Below are 20,206 nucleotides of genomic sequence, written 5' to 3'. Positions count from 1 at the left end.
TGAAAAAGAAAAAAATACTCGTGAAATCAAATCTGTTTCAAACAAATCTAAAGTGAAGACTGAAAGGCTTTAGATTATTGATAGTATTCTTTAGTGGCTGTTTTATTGTATAACTTATTCTGAATCCATTAAGCGAATTCTCTTTGGTGCCTTGTCATGGATACAATGAAGTGTTCTCTCGCACTTTGTGAATGATAATATCTATCACACTAATTCTTAATATTCCTTTATATTGCTGATTTTCGATTTCAAAATAACGGAAGCATAATTAAATAATTCGCATAAGCAAAGTCCTCATCCTAAAAGGAGCGAAGAGTAAAATGTTACTTATTTGATCTATATAAATGGATATTGACATGCATATTACAATTAGCACTGTTCTTCGATTTCTAAATTTTTGTAACTTAGTTATCGCATTGATGAATACAGGGAGAATTACACTGACTGTTATCAGCTTTCTAAAAAAATCCACAACAAACAGATTGAGCTCATTATATTCCCTTAACATGTTACTTCTTCTTCTGCTGCTGCTGTTCTCTTGGAAAAATCCAAGTATCAAATACATTGGAAAATCATTCCGAAATTGACACCAAATAAAATAAACTGTTTTAATTATTTCGATGAAAACATTGACCGACATTCTACTTTATTCAGAATCCTAATCACCGAATCTTTAATAGAAGCCCTCTCAACATTTCAGACATCTGGGGAATCTCGAGAGCCTCCGTAGTTCAGTCAGTATAGACGAAGCCCTTTGGTCGGAAAGACCTCGGTTCGATTCCTGTCAGTGAAGTGAAGAATCTTTATCTGGTCTCTTTCGACTAAAGGTGAGTTAGCCGGTCTCATACGGAGGTAGAGGGTTTTTTCTCACGGTAACTCAGGTTTTTCATCCTTCAAAACAGGTAAACCGGTCCCGTGAACACACGCGGATACAGTCATAAAATATACTACGGCAAGGAGGGAAACCATCTTGGCTGAGGGAATAGGATAAGGGAACCTCGGTCTCTCTTTAGGATCAGTGAAAGTCGTCTTTATGGTGACATTTTAAACTTCAGTGACGTTACATTGATTTATTACATTAAATGTGAAGTGAAGTGCTGTAATATAATACGTGTTTAGAGGATTTAGCGAATATGGGCGGTAGATGGCTCTGGTGTAGACGATAGTAGTTGGTGGATTGTGCAGTGGAGACAGAGTTGTAGAGTGCCCTCCCTCGATGAATCATTGGACTCCCGGGAGGTATTAGAAATAATAATAATAATAATACAGTACTATATAGTAAGTAAATGTAATGTCACTGGAGTCTTAAGTATCCTTTGGCTGTTCATTACTATGGCGACGACAGTAATAGAATCCTCCTCTCCAATACTGCTCCTAATAGTTTGATTCTCCTTCAAAAAATGTGTCTATCAACAACTTGTGCTTAGTTCACTCATTCTGAAAATCCGAAATAAAGGTTACCTTTTAAGAATACACAGTGTTTCGTTTTTGTTTTTTCTGTTTTATCAATTTCCTTTACTTCTGTTTTCCATATTAGCGAGCGTATTGTATTCGGATATTAAATAATAAGAGTAACTGATTTATATTATAAGCAGTATAATTAAATTGTATACTACAGAAATGAATCTTCTAACTTCTTTTATTCCCAAGCGGAGTAGATGGAACTATTTGGCCCTAATACACCTATGGAAATTGGGCAGCCAGTCTCCGATGACAGTCAAGTTAGGGAGATACCGATGATCTGAAGACTTCGGACAGAACAGAGAATACGGTAGACAACTGCTGCTATCTCGTATTCTTGAACCTAACTTGCATATTAAACTTTTAAATAGAGTGAGTTATGTTGTCCATTTTTTTAGCTATGGGGTTAAAATCTGAGACGGAGGTACCCTACATGCCCGCTCTAAAAATCGACTGCCTCAGAAAGCGGTTGAAACCAGGCCTAGTAAAAGATCCTTTAATCAGCGAGTAGAATTAATCCTATAATAATCTCTTCTGGTGGTCTGGCTATGGTATAATATATAACATAATTTAAGCTAATAAGATTTAAGCCATGTAATATGCAACTCGTTTATTTTTATGCTAGACCAGGAAAAGAAAGATTACACAAGTTTGATTCTAATCATCGACAAGATAATTTTATTATTATTATTTTTTTTTTTTATTTAGAGTGTTTGCTTTCAAATTAGTTGATCTTTGGCGTAAGTAATTAAATAAGGTCACTCGGGTTTTTAACTCTGTAATTAAAAACAGCAACCTTAGAATGCACGATATTCATACCTTAATAAAACTAGGATTAGGAACACGAGATAGTAGCAGTTCTTTGCTGTATGATTACTTCGGCTAGAGGGGATATCTTAATTCCTTTGAGAATTAAAAAGGGATTTATAGAAGATATATTAATTTTTTCAATGCTGAAGCCCTTCCATTCTTTGTTTTTGGTTGGAGACCTTTTATTTTATTTTATTTTTTTATTATTCTTTTTTATTTCATTATTTTCACTTCCATTTTTACTAACGCTATTATTTTTTTTTATCTCTTCCAATAAACGTTTCTTGTGAATTGGTTTATTTCCTTTACAAGATACTGTTAATGTAGACTTCCTATTGTCGTGCCTTTTCAAGAAGATTTACATATGTTCCAAAAAGTACAATTTTTTTTCTTTCTATATCTGTTTATCGTTTTATTTTTATCAGCAGTAACTTATTAAGACCCTTTTTTTTAATCTGCATTTGGCACAGCAGAGTCATTTCTGCAAATAGTTACATTTACATACATTAAAGAAACTTAAACGACTTTTACAAGTATATGAAATGTGGTTAAGCTTTGCGTTCTCTCTCTCTCTCTCACCTGTTGTTTCGTGTTGATAATTTAGAGTTGCACTTAAATATACTGGCAACACAACATTGGCATCATCGTCTGGAAGTGCAACTATAAACTTCAAATCAGTATTCATCAGCTATTGGAAAGAATTGTTATTTTCCTCCGTTATATCGAGCTTTAAGGAATGAAAAGAATAATTATTTTATCAAAGAGACATTTTCTTAACACAGTCGAATAGGATACGTACCCTTTAGGTGTTCTGGGTGATCTAGGTTCGAATTTTGTTAAGGAATATTTCGTAGTTCTCTCTTCAACTGAGAGGAGCTAGTCGGCAGGCGAAGTTAACAGCGTTCATCCAGAAATCGGGCTAAGACCACAAAAATAGAAAAACAGGTTCGCGAACTCATACGGTTGATCGATATAGTATACTCATCTCATAGTTTTAGGCGCTCAAACGTAGTGCTAAAAATTCTCAGCATTTTCTTTAGTTCTATACGGTCACATGCTTGGTCATATACAAGCAGAAGTTTACCACTTTCTCACTCCAAAGCATCTCTCTTCACAAATTACATGTTTAGCGATTCTAATTTAAAAAAAAAAAAAATTTAATGCAGAAACAAAATTAAAACCCAAGATTCCTCTGCTTTGTTCGTACTGGTTGGCAAGAGCGGTTCGGTTTTTTTTTCTTCTCTTCTTTAAATCCTTTCATATTGGTGTGCTTATCTTCTTTCATGCACCTATATCAAGAGTCTGCTAAGACAAGTTTCTGTTCGATACGAAAGATTTGTGCCACTCATGCTTCTTTGGTTTTGATACTCAGTAACCGGGAAGACAAAGAAGTACAGCGAGAGAAAGACTGGAAAACGTATTGAACATTTTTTGGACATCATACTTTATGAACTGTAGTCATTTTATACGTTCGATTCAAGGAAGAATATAATGCTTCATTGAAAACATATCGCAGAGGTACAATTGTAATATAAAAAATGGATACAAACGTTGTTTTATATTCTAAAAATAAATGTAAAATTCATTTTCATTGATGGAACTGTATGTTATTATTTAGGAAAGAAAGCCGAGAAAACGTCGGTACGTTTCTTTGCAATGAAATAAGTTATTTAAACAGTTGCTATTTGAAATCGAATAAAAAAAGAACTGCAAGCACGACTTCTATCATATTTACATGATGATTTAGTAAGATTAGTTTTTCTTCCCGTAGCACAATTGGAAGAACGACGGCACATTGCGCCCTTCGATTGGAATAGGCCTAAGTTCGATTCTCGTCGCGACGGGAGGAATTTTTATCTGGACGATTTCAATCGAAGGTGAGTTAACCGATCTCATACGGGGGTAGCAGGGTTTTTCATCCCGCATACAGACAAATCGGCCCTTCAGAACACACGCAATTTACAGACAAAAAAAACTAGTTGTGGTGGTGGTGGTGGTGGGCGGTAGATGGTGTTGATGGAGATGATTCGTAGTAGAGGTTCGGTGTAGTGGTTGAGACAGTTGTAGGTGTCCCCCCCCCCCCGCGATGAGTCTTCGAACTCCTCGGAGGTGTTAGGAATAATAATAATAATAATAAAATTATAAATTTTTTAAACAAGTAAAGAATTCGATATCATCTAGCACAAGGCGTTCTTGTGCATTCATCGCCATGATTAGAACAATGATCGGGTTATATCAGTAAAGTGAGCAACTTTATTAGCAATTTTCGCTTCCTTGTAATATAATAAATCTGTAATAAAAGTAGCAATACAGAGTTATTGAAAAGTGATCTTTTCAGTAGTATTATCATCTTTTAAGATAGTACTTCAAGCAATATGTTGTTTCACAGAACATAGAGTGCACAGCGCCCACTACTACCTTTTAGAGGTATCGATGGATAGCCACAGGAAGGTGACTTTTGTATAACTTATCCAAAATCTTATGTGCGTAAATAAAGCAGAAATGAATGTCGGATTTTACTGTATTGTGAGAAGGCCATCAGACATTATATCCAGTTTTCTTTAGGTAAAAACGTTCACGTCCTCAATTTTAATCTAGCATGCAAATTATTTAAATATCTTTTAAAAAAGGGGCGCATTTTAACTTCAAATTGTTCAATTTAAAACCGTCTCGTAATGTATTGATAAAATTTACTCCAGCGTATCGAGATTGATCTTAATTAGAGATCTCCAAACGATTATCCATTGGGATGTGATAATCTTGTTGAATTCATATTGGTAACAAGAAAGAACTCGTCTTTTAGCGTACCTTTGCTAATACTTACATCTGTAGACAAAAAAAAGATTTCTCCTTATAGGATTACTTTGACTTCTAATCTTTATCATAAACAAATTATATATCGCTCTTGAATTCAGCAAGAAACTACTTCCGTGTCAGGCATTCATTTATTTCTAAATGTATAATTCCTATACAAATTACAAATTATTCCAACCACAGAATATATTCTTTCTAAAATTCTTGACTAGACTGATTGTCTTTCCAGCATATTCTATAGGTATTTCTAATTTTCCCCTTCTTCGTTACAATTTATATTAGTAATTCTTCCACTCTCTACTAAATCTGTAGGGAAAGCCACCCATTCATTTACAGTTCGACTCAAATTCTCAGGAAAAATATCTTTTCATATGAACTGGGATTTTTAATCTTCTTTTATTTATTTTTCATGGACTGCTTCAGATTTTGATCCTACTACAGTTAGAGTACAACCTGCTGGTCATTCGTGATTTATTTTACAAAGTGTAGCATGTATAACTGAGAAGTAATGCTCTTGTAAAATGTAATTGTAGAATGGTTTTTCCTTTAAGATCTCCACCCCATCAAAAATGGCAGACATCAAAGGAAAACACAATTTATACTTCTAATAAGAAAACGAAAGTACGGAACTCTTCGAGGTGTAAAACTTGCTTTCAGCGACGAAACATTGAGTTGAATTCAAATATTCGATTGGTTTCCTGATAATGCCGAATATTAGGCTCTCTGCAGATGAGAAACAACAGATGAAAAAGGTCAAACCGGAATCAACAGTTCTCTTGAGATGTTATGCGACGTTTACTGGGAAATGTGCAATGAAAACAACTGGAGGAGTAAGGCACTCAAACTCGGTTTTTCTATCGCTTTTAAGCGGTAGAAAACCCGCTTATTTTTTACTGCAGTTAGTTATAATTATAATCATATTACGAAATAAAAACAATAAGGCATTGTAATTGAAAAATCAAGTGCTTGTAACTGTTAAATAAATGGCACTTCACGATGATTGATATTGATATAGTTGATCAAATGAGTTATTGCATTACAGCGAATTTAAGAGAAGATAATTTATCCAATATAAAAGTTCGTTATTATATCTGGGATCTCGAATATTTTTCTTTTCTTGAAAAAAAAAAAGAAAGAAAGAAAGAAAGCGATGTTAACCGTTTTTGTATTTGTTAATTAGGCTTGAGGTTTAAAAATATATATTGTTAGTTTGACATGATTAATTACTTACTGTGTCTAATGGAATTTACGTTTCTGAAAATATTACTATTCGTCTTTCATACTGTTATCCTATAAATGAGGTTATCCTTATGTAAATATAAATCTCTAGAGAAACGCATGAATTTTCTATATATATATATATATATATTTATATCTTATTTTTATTAGTGTGTATATCGTTATTGCTGATTTTTTCCTGCAATATCAGTCACGTCTAAATTAAAAGTAGCCGCATCTAAATGATAGTCATGAACTGTCGACCATTAGAGTGATAAAACCTGTAGTGGTGCCCGTGGAAGGGAAGAACCTCCTTCACCCTTAAGTAGTGTAGATGATGGGTTGTATAGAATGGAGTGCCTTTTCGCAACGAGTCATTGGACTCCTTTGAATGTGCACGTAATAATAATAATAACAACCTCCCCTGTTTTAGTCTAATTGTGCTGAAATTATCAGGGGATCTCAAGCAACAACTATATGTCAAATTTTGTATAAAGCAGAAGACAAGGGGGGGAAGCATTTTTCTTTTTTCCCCTTATCTTTTCTCCTCTTTCTCTGCAGGCTTCCTCAAGGAAGCCTGCTTTTTCGGCTATCTTCAACGTGCCTACTTTTAAGTGACTTTAATGCGTCATTGGCAACTTTTTTTGAACCTCTCTTGAATAAAAGTGCTAAACGAGTAATATTCAGGCGGAGTTGAAACGAAGCTGCATCAGTTGAATTTTAACTTGAATGATTTCTTCTAATAAGCCATTGGTTCTACCTTGACTTGAAAGTCGCTGATTGTTGATATGTTATTCTATTTAGAAACAGATAGAATTAATTGAACGCAAGTATTAAATGTTTAGAACCTGTTTAATTCCTTTTCTGCCCCTCCATGGCTTAAATTCGCCAATTATTCAAAATATGAAACTCTTGGCATAGAATGCCATTATTGTCAATATTTGCCGTAGAAGAGTACGCTCATTTAAATTCTTGGCTGTGCAATTATATGCAGGCATACTTTGTTTGCAAGCCCTTGTTGAGTTGTTTGGACTGCGATAATGGCCAATAGTTTGCACCTTACTTCGTTAGTGATTCAGTCATGCAGCCCACGTATTCAGCGATCCGGAATTGTTGTCGTTTAAACACTTTGACAAAGTAGATGACATTACAGAAATGGAATTATTTATCAGCTACTGAAAATAATCTCATTTCCACAATTTTTCCCTCTTTATGTGTGTGTAATTTCGATAAGTGAATAAGTTCGAATTATTAGGATTTCTAAGTATCGTTCCCCACTAATTTTTTTTAAACCTCTAATTTTTTAAAACACCTATTTTATGTGATTTTTAATAGAAGTTTAATTCTATTAAATTTAAAATAATTTAAATATAATCTAATTTAGAATTTTTTTTTATAAATTTTATAAGCAGCCGATATTTTTAAACTTTAAAATTTAAAAATCGAATATTTTAATTTAAAAAATGAAAAACAATAAATTAACTTTAAAGTATTTAAAAATTGAAGTGTAGAGTCTAATTACAATTAGACCACATTCTAACAATTTATTTATTGCAAATCATTATTTATATATCTGCAAGATGAATGACGTGCATATTGTTCTATGGGATTCCTTAATATAAAAAAAAAACACTATTGACTAATATCGCTTCAAATATATATTTCATCCATCATTAAAAGTGCTTGAAATCAAAAACTACTTTAGTGTTTTGCATTACTAAGTGCCTAAATGTAACTAAGGGAAATACTTTTTCTATTTTACTTTTATTTTTCTTCGTTTTTTTTTTTTTTTTACTTCAATTTACTCTCTTTTGGTTTATTTTTTCATATGAAAACTCTGAAGATTACTTCTTTCGTTTTTTTTTTTTTTTCAAGTCGTTTCAACAGGAGAATTCTCTTTATTAAAGTCTTCACGAAAGAAACTCTCAGCGTTGAAAAATATAAATAATAACACAGCAGGCAGTCGATACAGCGTATTGATGAAGTAAATGAATGTTGAAGACAATAATGTGGCGGACGGAAAGCACTGATGACATCGCTACCCCTTACACACTTGCCTTTGTTTTTGTTTTTACATTAATAATTCACAGGGAAATTTTTCTAAGTACGTTGGCACGTCAAAAATGCATTGGCGCAATCCATTTTAAGCTTCTATTGAATATTTCTGACGCAGAATATTTTTCTATCGTTTGCTATCATATTGTGCCCACGAGCGAAGCTCGCACGAGAAGAAATAAACATTCATCCACCTGGTGGAATATTTCTTATTTTTTTATCTGTTTTTTATTCGAAGCATTTCTCTAACTTGCTAAATTAGATGGAAGATTACGAATGTATAATAATAATGCATTTTACGACAGCTTTTCCTTGGGATATTTCAAAAGTATATAAAAATGCAGAAACACTTTCCACGAGGAAATTAATGGAAGAACTTTTCCTTTTCGTTATGGCAACAGAAGAGGAAATAATTTTTTAAATAGCGAAAACATTCTTGAGATCAGATTTCTAAAAATTTATAATCTTTCTATTTTTATAATTCATTATAGAGATGAAAACAGGAATAATTAACTATTTCAGAAAGCTTAAAAATTCGATACCTATCTAAGAGTTTTAATTAAATTAGATGAGATTGACATGCTTCAGGAAAGTTTTTTTTTTCCCCTTCTTTCTTGCCAAGTGAGAACATCGACCAATTAAAATGTGGCAACTTTAGTGCTCCTCCGTATTTAAGAGATAAGAAATGGGAACTAGAATTTCAAGTAGGTTTCATAAATGACTTCTGACATTTATCGATCACTATAGGTAATTACCTGCTAGATTTAGTTGCGTAATAATGTTACTTCTGTAATAATACCTTTTGCAAACACAGACAAAAAAACGTGAGACTGTAAGAGCAGATAATTCACTAATTTGAATTTTTCTTTCTCTCCTTTTTTATGCATACCAAATTTTTTTTTCTAATTTTCTTGATGAAGCTTCAATTTTCATTTTTTTAAATGGAAGTATTTTATGTGCAATTTTCTACAAAATTTCTCTACTTTTTTTCAAACATCTTGAATTTTTCTATATTTTTGCATAATTTTCTCGGAGTTTTCATATTTTGAAAATGTTCACATTTTTTTATAAACTTTTATTTATTTAATTTAATTTTCATTATTCATTTCTATAAACTTTAAAGTTAATTTCCACAATTCTTTAACTAAATTTCTTACTAAAAGCTGGAGTTTCAAGAATATCACTAGTACATTAAAAAAAAAACTATCGCTACTCGCATCCTTATGTTGGATTTCTAAATTCTGGTGGTTACAAATAATAAAATAAAATAAAAGAGATTATATTTCTTAAACATTCATTGAGTCCATAGTTGGGTTGCCTAGAAGTTGCAAGGAGTTTGTTACTTTTTCTTTCTTTTCTCTCCCCCCCCCCCCGACAAACAGTGAAAGTCTTCACGCTTAGTGAGGTCAACCCTGATTCAATCGTTTCCGCATGAGGGAATTTCGATTTTGGTGTCAGCTCACCCACAACGGAATCTAATTCTAGACGAAGCTGTAATAAGTTACCTGTATCTATTCTTTGTTTTATCATGTCTTTGCTATCTCTTACGGTATTCTACTATTGGAAACTATCCTTAGTTCGTATCTCTAACGGACACCAATGTCTTTTCACATTCGCCTTGCAAAAGAGATTTGTAAAATCCTTCCATTGGAAACAGGATAGGATCTAAACTCACTATTTTAAATCATAGTTTTTCGAATATATTTCCGATAATGTATTTCTAATAAAATTGTGTATTTATAATTTCTAAGTGCATTTCTAATGAAATTAAACAATATAAACATAAATGGATGGAACGCGTTGAAAGAATGAAAACAGAATCCTTGATATGCATGATGATGATGATGATGATTTCTAATAATGTACAATTCAAAATTTTCTAAATCATTATATATATATATATTTTTAAAGTACTTTTACGCTATTGAATTTTTAAAATGAACATTTCGAACTTGTAATTCATTGTAACATTATCGAGTAGGCTCTTATAACTCCCCCCCCCCCCTTAAATTACGATGATAATTTCCACCACTTTCTCTGTCGCATATCATCAATATCGGTCTAAAGTACACGCAACCTTGACAAACACGCAGTTTAAAAGTACCTATAAAATGACATCAGCACCCTGATATTCCCGAAAAAAAAAAAAAAAAAAAAAGCTGGAGGAGAAGTAAAAATCTTAAGAAATCGAGGGAACTCCGGAGGTACTTCTCGTCTAGGATGGAATTTATCTAGAACCAGCTCTTCTTGTCGTAACCTCCCCCTTCCGAAAATTATAAAATCACATATAAAGACAAATATGTTTGTTTGTTCTAGTCTTTTCGACTATGTAAATAAGAACAATTAGACCAATTTCTGACTAATAAGTTTGAAACTAAAATTTTGTCCTCCCGGGAAATGTCTCTTTTATGCAAAAGAGAATAGAAGTTTTGGCACAGTGTCATTGAGAACCGCTTTGGTTCTCAATGGTCAATAGAAGTACAGGATTAATCTCTTTGTTTCTTAACTCCTTTCTTTCATTTGACAACGAGTTGAAAAGTTATGGTGCTAACTGCAATAGCGATAGCTTTTTTTCTTCATCGCATTTTCAAAATCCAAGATTTAAAAATATTTAGAGAAAACCTTTGAATTTAAGTTTGAAAATTAAACTAAAATACAGTTAATTAATACTAAAAATGATTTGTTGGGATATGTTGACTGAAACTTAAGAAATTGAGTATGAAAAATATTATTAATCAAGAACTATCAGACTTGAAAACGGTAAGCAAATAGTTTGTTTGTTCGGTATTTAAATTAGCACCTCTGGATCAATTTCTGATTATGGGAATATGCTTGAAACAGTGGCGTAGCTGGGGGGGGGGGGGGGGGGCGGTCCGCCCGGGACGGCACTTTGAACCTTTTGGAACTTTTGCAGTTAATTCTAAAATACAGTCTCGAGAACTCAGTTCGAAATATTGTAATACTACTGCGAATTTTTCTCACAGTTGCTGTAAGTGTTCTAGTTGTAAAAGGAGTTTTTCTAAATAAAATTTGATTAAGAATCATCTACATTAGACTTCGCCAATGTCATCGACGATTTTGCTAACAATAAAGCAAGAAAAATAACATTTTAGAATGTTAAAATTAAAGTTTTACTTCAAAACTAAACATACTGTTTTAATTTATTTCCCTATACGTCGTTTTGACTTTTTGTAGTATTTTTGGTATGTATTGAGAGGGGCGGCAACAGCTCTAGCTACGCCACTGACTTGAAACCAAATTTTTGACCCCCTCCCCAAGTAAAATGCCTGTTTTTGGCATTCGTGAGAATCTGTTTGTTGTAGAATTTATAAAAATGAAATAAAATATAAAAAAATTAATTGAGTTAAAGACTAAAGAAAGTAGCGCCTGTTATTCTGCTCATGATAAAATATAGCGACAATGATTTCACTTCTGTATCTGCAGGACAGAAGAATAATCCTTATTGGATTTCTGATACTTATTTCAGGCGAAAGCTTTATATTTATTTATTTTATTTTATTTATTTTTTTAGCTCATTAGGATGAAGCCAGTAGACTACGCGCGAGCACACACACAACTCTATTAAGTGAGAAAAAGACTTACACTTAGGTGAACGGATTCTCTCTATCGAAAAACTCAACTCTTAAACTCTTAAAACAGATAAGATGTAATTGATAATATAAGATACACTGATATGGTACGAATAGTAAAGGGTATGAAAAAGTATGAATGGGAACGTTCAATTAAATCTAAAATAGCGCTAAGCAGATTAGCTCTAAAGAGAATATAATTTTTCGTATATTCATTGTGTTGATCTGTGATCCTGATATTTTTTCCTTTTTTTGGTCTTGGGAAGATGATATTTTCCATTGCATGTTTTTGTTTCGGGATTATACTGAAAGCACCAAATCACAAGTAATAACTCTACAAAAATTAGCTAACTGCAAAGAAAAATCAGAACAAACATCAAAATCTGCAGAACTCTCTTTGAGAAAAATGCTGAATTTTCAAATTGTCTGTCAAAATCTTCTCATTCTTTTTCTGTCTAAATTGAATTCGTCTGGCATTAATTATACTTAATCTGTTAGATCAAGCTAATTGCTACATTCTTTCTACATTTTCGTTGTTTATATATAAACTTCCAACTAAGCTGTGATTCAGAAGCATTTTAACTCAATCGTAATATGGATCTTCACCTTAAGGCAAGAGCATTTAAAGAGATTAAGTTTTCCATAACCTTACTTCTTTTAATTTGTATTGTAACAAGCTTCACTAAGCTAACGGCTCGCTGTGACTTCAGCAATGGCCTCGCTATTACTTGATTTTTCAGAAAGGCTTGACATTTGTTAGTAGAACTTGAACAGGAAAAAAAAAGTTGTGTAACAATATGAAATAATTCTCCTCGAGCTCCTACATAGGTGACCTATACATGAAAGTTTGTTAACCTTAAGATGTATTGGGAAAAAGAATATGAAGTGAGCCATGTCGTTTTTGGTTTTGAAAGTTCGATTATCTTTTTTTTTTTTTTTAATGTTTTTGCTGTAACGAGCATTCTGTTAAAGTCTCATTGCAGATGAGCAAGTGTAGTATGCGGAGCTAAGAATCGTATGCTCATATTTGAAGATGCCAACGTGTATTTTAAACTTACAGAGATTCTGTAATTTATCGGAATTCGATTAATGTGGTTGGAACGAACTTTTTTTTTTTTCCCTGTCAGAATTTTCCAGGTTATCGAAATCAACTTTTATTGTTGTTGGATGAAGTTCGTGTAATTTATTTTGAAATTTGATTAAAAACAGTTGATTTTTTCATTTTGCAATGCGCTGCTGCTTCGAGACGCTCAATGTATGACGACTCTTCCAGTGAACGTATTTTGCTTTTACTGAGATCCTCCTGAATTGGATCTCGAACTAAACGAGTTGCTTAATGGAAATGAACATAAAAATAAAATTAGGGAAATAAAATTTGAAAAAAAAAAAAATCCAAAATGCTAATAGATGGAAAGTTATAATTAAAAAAAGTTACAAAATGAAATTAACTTGTTCCTTCTGGTGGAGCTCTTTCCCAGCCATCGTTGTAGCAGTGTCCATTGATAATTATGATGATCAGTTCAATATAAAGTTTTCTTAAAGATTAAATAGAAGGTTTGAAGTGTATTTGTTCGGAAAGATACGCTTTCAAATTTTGCGATCAAAGATCAATGAATCGGTCTCAGCTGAAAGTGAAAGGATTCCTTCTGCCACAGACAACCACTAAAATGATTTATTACATTAAGTCGTCATCTAGTGTAATAACTAGACGGCATGGATTTTATCTCAGTATTTTCATCACCTTCCCTTTCATTTTGATTTAATTTTTGTTTTGTTTTTTTAACTGCTCAACATAGCATTTTATTTCATTCTTATTTTTATAATGTACATTTATTATTTTAAACATTTACTTATTAAAATTATTTGTATTGTGGGCCTGTTCAGCTCTGTTAAAACGGTGCTTGGCTCCCTAGCTCTAGACCTCCAGAAAAAAGACCGTTATAGGTTCGGTTGCAGTGGCCGAATAGAGGAACTTTTTATTCTCTTTTTTCAGCCGGTTCCCGAATTAGTTGAGTTTTGGCAAGGCAATTAAGGTTTTTCTTCTGGAAACTAGGGTTTTTTAACCGACACTGTAAAACTCCTACTATTTCAGACGATAAATATAAGGTTTAGAATTACAATATGATAACAGTTGTGTGCCGTACTATCTCCCCCGATGCCTGTCACATAATTGGAAATCGTTGGCTGAGCTATCGTTGACAGCTAAGGGTTGAGACAGACCGTTTGCCTACCAATTTCCAAAAGTTTGTTACAGCTAAAGAGCACCGCTTACTCCCCCTTTGATGATAAATAGCTTAAATGTTTATTTATTTATTTTTATAAAAAGATTCTTGTTTAATAATTTTTATTCGTCACTACTATTTGATGTGGTCCTAACTTTTAAGATTTTGGATGTGTTTCCTATGTTTAAAAATTTATCTATGAGTTTAATACATGTCATATATATATAGCATGTGAGGTAGACTATTTATATCTTGCTGATCCTCAGTGTCAATATTTTATATACTGACGTATTGGTGGATCAGAAGCATACTGTGAATACACATAGGGAAATATGGTATTCCATTAAAGGGATAAAAATCCTATGTTGTTATATAGCCAGTAAATGAAACTCAAGATCGAGAACTACGATCTATGAGTTTCAATGCCGAAAAACTATCGGCGAAGGCAATTCGAAGCAAAGGTGGAGCAAGCTCCCTCACTATTCTTGATATTCTCTCATAATGTAAAACACAGCTCCTAGGAGATGTAATATTGTCATTACATTATGAGGAGAGGTCACTACCCAGACCGGTTTCAACCCTTTTTGAGGTCTCATCAGTGAGTAGGTAGACCTGGAAGATGTCAAAGCTTAGTGAAAAGAACTTACATACCTTCACTATACGAATGTCATAAAGGTGTGCTTTGACAATGGCAACAATGGTATTCCATTGTTGCCATTGTCAAAAGAGACTAGCGAATCACAGAATATCGTACGTTATTATTGACAGCTGAGCCTTCATAAATATCTCGACATTCTAGAGTAATTCGGTAAATTCCTACTCCGGTTTTCAAGAGTAGCTTTTGCCAGCCTCGTTTGAGTAGTATCATGGAGTCCCACATTTCGATATGTATATTTTAATCTTCTGTATTAAAAATATGCTGTTTGATTCACCATTATGTCAGTATAATATATTGATACACTGGTGAATCAGCAATATATAATTATATATTGCTGATTCACCAGTGTGCACGCTCAAATAAAATCAAACAGTACAGTATAGCACTTTATAGATATTTGTTTATTTTTCATAAGTACCGAGTACTTATTAAGTGGTATTTGGACTGTTTGTTTTGAGGGATGTAAAAATCCGAGCTACCAGGAGGAAAATACTGTTCAACCTCCATATGATACTGTTAATGCCCTATATTGTAATATTCGTGTGTGTGTGTGTGTGTGTGTGTGTGTGTGTGTGTGTGTGTGTGTGTGTGTGTGTGTGTGTGTGTGTGTGTGTGTGTGTGTTAATATAATAGTTTACAGTGATTTTAAAAACTCTTAATACTTATTCATATTATTAAAAATATATTCTAAAATAGCGTGTTCTGCAGACGCCAAAAACATAATTTGCCCATTGGAAGAATTATCATATGGGAAAAACTTGGAATCAAGATTATTTCCAATAAAGACTCGGAGAGGGGGGGGGGGGGTCAATGAAATCTCTAAAAAGGCCTACCGAAAGCTCTTACGAGATAGAGGAGATCGGAAAACGCAAATGGGTCGGCCATATACTACCTACCTTTTCCAAATATTTTTTAACCATTCTTCAATTTGGCCCCCAGGTTACCAGTTTTTAAGAGGCTTAAGGATATTTATATGAAAGTTATCTTAATTTATTCATGAATGCCAAGACTTATGTGAAAAAATGTAAATTATAAAATAAATCATTTTTGATAACAACCTCAGTTTAGTATAATTGTTTTAATACTAAAACGTAAAAAAAAAAACACGTAAAGAATTTATGATGATATGATAGAAAATTTTAATAGTATTCTAATAAAAGTGTATTTTTATTTCTAGTTTTATTTTCTTCGTAAAAATTTAAATTATTTTCATTAATTGAAAATTAAAAATTATTATAATTAAGCCTTAATACATAAATTATCTTAATTGAACGCTATTCTATTCCTTATATTTTCGGCTCCACCCAGAGGCATAAATCAATCTTAGGTAGTGAAGACATGAAATTCTATGAATTACGCAAATGGAGATTACTGTGGAGCATCTCAAATATGTTTTTAGGTCAACCGATATTGACCCAAGATGTGGACTTTATATATGGAAAGATTAAATGGCTTACAGACGGAGTAAAGAAATCAATGCTTTCCTATATCCTTGATTGAATTTACGACGCATAAAAATACTACAAATACACACACACACACACACACACACCACACTCTACAGAATTAAAAAATAATAATATGAAAGCAAGTTCAGTTTTTGTCTCTACTAGCACCCCTCTTTTTAGCTTTAATTCGTTCGAATTTTATTCTATTTTGGTACTTACTTTAATTTAAATTTGTCGTATTTAATAAAATTTGTTGAATAAATAATTTAATTGAATAATTCATAATAAACAATTTCATAAAACTTATTGAATAATAAGATAATTATCTAAAATAAATCGACTTCACGATACATGAACTATTCCAGTATTAAGATAATACAGGAGATCTTGTTTGAAATTATTCAATTCATATTAATTATCATGTCTCAAATAATTTCCAATTATGCAGTTGTAATTTGGATAATTAAATTTTATAACCAATTATAGTCCATATGAGGACAAATAGTTTTATTTTTATCGATTGTTTTTGAAAGATAAGATGAGTTATGAAGAAAATTAAAATTAATGTTTTCATCAATATAACTTAATTGCTCGTAATCTAAATTAAGTAAAGCTCTTATACGATGTAGTCAAAAGACAAATCCTTCAACGCGAAACTTGGATTGTAGTATTACACATTTGTCTCTATATGCTCAAAATAATCATTCTGCTTTATCAACATGGCAATTTAAAGTGGCCAGTGAATTCTAGAACCTGAAGCACATATCTTGGTCGATTCCATTGGTCATTCACTTTTCTCAGCAAATACGGAGTATATATTTCGTTTTTTAGGACCTTGAGGTAAGATGGGAATGGGAGGATGTTCCTTTAAATATCAGTTAAAAATGCGTTAAAAGGTGCGAAGATTCTAATCAGTACATAATGCCATATAGTATTTTCAATGGGCATCTGATAGTGCATTTATATAAATTTAATAAATTCTATTGTCGATGACAAAACTATACAGAACAAATAAAAGTGAACATTACATTCTGTCCTACTTCTGAGATATTTACTAAATCTTTTTGGAGATGAGCAAATGCAAACACCGTTTTTTTTTTTTTTTCTAATAAGCAAATATTTATGCGCGGGTGTTTACCCTACAAAGAGAAATTGCTTCTGTGGGAAATATCCCCTGTTAACCACTCCTACGACGCAAACTTATGTGAATCATTCAAACATGCATTCTTAACCAGGTTAAAAAGCAGTTTTCAGGATATACGACATGGTTGGTAATATATCGCGCAAGTGTGCCTCAATTTTATAGAGTGCTTATGTTTATTATGGGACTCCCTGAATCTTTCTACTAATTTTGTAATCCCTAATAACATTACCAATTATAGTCGCTGAGATTTCCCGTAAGATGGCGCCCCAGACTATTCTATTTATAATTAAAGGCTCGGCCGGAATCGTCATTCTTTTCATTTTCACAAATTGCATGGTACGATTTAGCCTAATTTAGTCACAAACGGAAATACAGCGAGCTGTAATCCCAGCGTTGACGAAAAATACATTAATATAACACACATTAGTATTCTTGAAGTTCCCGACAGTTAAGCACATGAGACAAAAGGGATGGAAATTCCTCTCAACAGGGGAAAGTATTGATGCTATGCCAAACACACTCCCTGACTGAAGGCCACCGCTATTAATCACTGTCAAGTTTTAGCAGCTTAAAAATGATGTTATGAAAAATTCTTCGCGACACCGGCAAGATTCCTTAAGATGAATATAATGACTCATTGTCAGTTGTTGGAAATTATCTCTCTCCTAGTATACTTTTATTTTATTTTTTTAAGCTAGTTATTCGTATTTTCACGTTTTTATTTATTTTTTAATGTTTAATTAGATAGGCAGTTAATTATTTATAAATATGAGTTAATTTTAATCGTTGAAATGTATAAAATGTTGGGATCTCCATTAGCGATAAAAAGACACTGACAAGAATATAATAAGTAGTTGCAATAAGTATTTTACGTATTCAATGTCAGAAAGATAATGTCAAGGTCCTTTTCCAAGTTAGTCATATTCCTTCAAAAAGAAAACTATTCAACCTATAACAAATCTAGACGAGAATCAAACAATATGGAATTCATTCTGACATCTATCTGTACAACTTTGTCATCCGTTAGACAACACTATCAAAATGCTAATATATTCGAGCTACAATTGTTCTGAATTAAGTAAGTTAAAACAATATAATTCACACTTTTTATTGTCACCTTTTCAATACTTGTTACGTCCTGCATTGTTATCTCTTTCACAACAATGAAGAGGAATAGAAATAATCATTCAATATTGGCTGCAAACAATCAATATTTTGAAAAGTTGAAAAATATGTTTTATAACAAATAAAAACAACATCTATTCAGCGTAACACTGAATAGAACGTGATTGTTTCCATTAAATGATTTCTTCTATTCTTATTCTTGGTTTTAATATATCTTTTTAAGCAGTATTTGAAAGTAAAAAATTAGCTGCTTAACACTGCCTTTTGATAGTTTAATTATCTACGTAACACAGACCATAAGAGGCATACTTACTCCTGGTTCTGGACACTGGTTTATGCTTCCCGCGATGTAATCCATATCCCTTGTTAGCACACTGCCATTGTAACACATGTGAATATTCTCGGTGAACCTTTGTTCTACTTCTGCTAATGAATAGAGACACACCGCTGAGTTCTTAGCAGGACGGGACGTGTGATCTCGGCTAGTGGTGAATACACCGACCAGAACGTCCGAACCCGGTTCAACATGTAAATCATTAGCCAGATCTCCTCCAGCACGTACCAGACTTGCGTCTTGTAACAAGTTGTAGTCGAGACCATCTGGCCCAAGACATTGCAACGTCACTTCTGTGTACGTATTGTAACCCGGGTCCGACACACAAACGCGAGCCAGACGGGTGATGTAACCCCACTCTTCGAGTGCTCTTAAATGAGACTTCCTTTGCACCGTAGCGAAGTAAACGTAGTCGGCCGAGTAAAAGCCATACACATACGTCACCAGATAGTAGTCTCTTAGATGGAAACTGATGTCGACCCGAGCTATAGAGGAAAATGATTTTTCGACGACGGTGAACAAACGAGATTTGTCTATACTCCTGCTACAGATAGCTGGCACCATGTCTCTGTACGGACCTAAGCGACTATTGGTGGTGGCAACATACAGAACTCTTGACCGATACCCCATATAACGGGCAGGACCAATGAAAGCATACGTCGAAGAATTCTCATCGTTAGCAGCAACTGGAACTGGCACTAATTCTTCATAATTCGATATGTCGTCGAGGCTATGCCGATTGCACGCCCCCTGGTGGACACTCCCACATACCAGTAACATCCTGATCTCGTGGTCAATGACTAGTACTTTGTTCACATTGTTCATGGACAGTAGTTGCTGTTCACGGCAGTCTGTTGGGAAACACTGAATGCTGTCCTTCGTGGGTCCGGTTTTGACAGCGGCTTCGAGATCTAACGAAGAGTTGAACTGATAGAGCCAATTGGTGGCGCCTACATATACCCTTCCGGTTTGATGGTCCACCACCATGTGGGTAAAGTTAATAGAGTCGTTATAAGTTCTGTATGATGCGTACAAGACACCCCCATCTTGCCTAATTGGAGTTTGGCATAACACTGCCATCCAGGTGAGCACAAGACTGTTTAAGAAACAAAGCCATAGGTGGTGGAAGCTTAAAGTGAATGTGGTAGTCCGTCCACTTGATCTGCTCGCCACCTTTCTCTGGGACATTGTAGTACAGGAACACAGATGTCCGACCTGTTCATCCATCTTCTGACATTTTCATCTTTGTTCAGGATCCAATCTCATCCCGCCCGACATCATTCCTATAGAAATACAACATAATGTGACAAGGCACAAAATCAAGCTG

At 33.4% G+C, this 20,206-nt stretch overlaps 1 protein-coding gene and 1 long non-coding RNA gene across 2 annotated transcripts in view; both read right to left on the bottom strand.

Annotated features, from left to right (window-relative positions):
- LOC150108311 (plexin-B-like) overlaps positions 1-19,959 on the bottom strand; it is a 331,489-nt gene extending 311,530 nt beyond the window's left edge. Inside the window, exon 1 of the mRNA XM_090390442.1 lies at positions 18,859-19,959. Coding sequence (XP_090246568.1) covers positions 18,859-19,959 — 1,101 coding nt within the window. The remainder of the gene's footprint in view (positions 1-18,858) is intronic.
- Positions 19,960-20,030: 71 nt separating this feature from the next.
- LOC150108310 (uncharacterized) overlaps positions 20,031-20,206 on the bottom strand; it is a 123,334-nt gene continuing 123,158 nt past the window's right edge. The window contains exon 3 of the long non-coding RNA XR_016550652.1: positions 20,031-20,162. This is a non-coding gene — a long non-coding RNA (uncharacterized LOC150108310). The remainder of the gene's footprint in view (positions 20,163-20,206) is intronic.

The sequence above is a fragment of the Typopeltis vanoorti genome, chromosome 3 (assembly GCF_054136105.1).
Source record: "Typopeltis vanoorti isolate ZY-2024b chromosome 3, IOZ_Tvanoo_1.0, whole genome shotgun sequence".
Classification (NCBI taxonomy): domain Eukaryota; kingdom Metazoa; phylum Arthropoda; class Arachnida; order Uropygi; family Thelyphonidae; genus Typopeltis; species Typopeltis vanoorti.
This window is presented reverse-complemented; position numbering and strand designations above follow the sequence as displayed.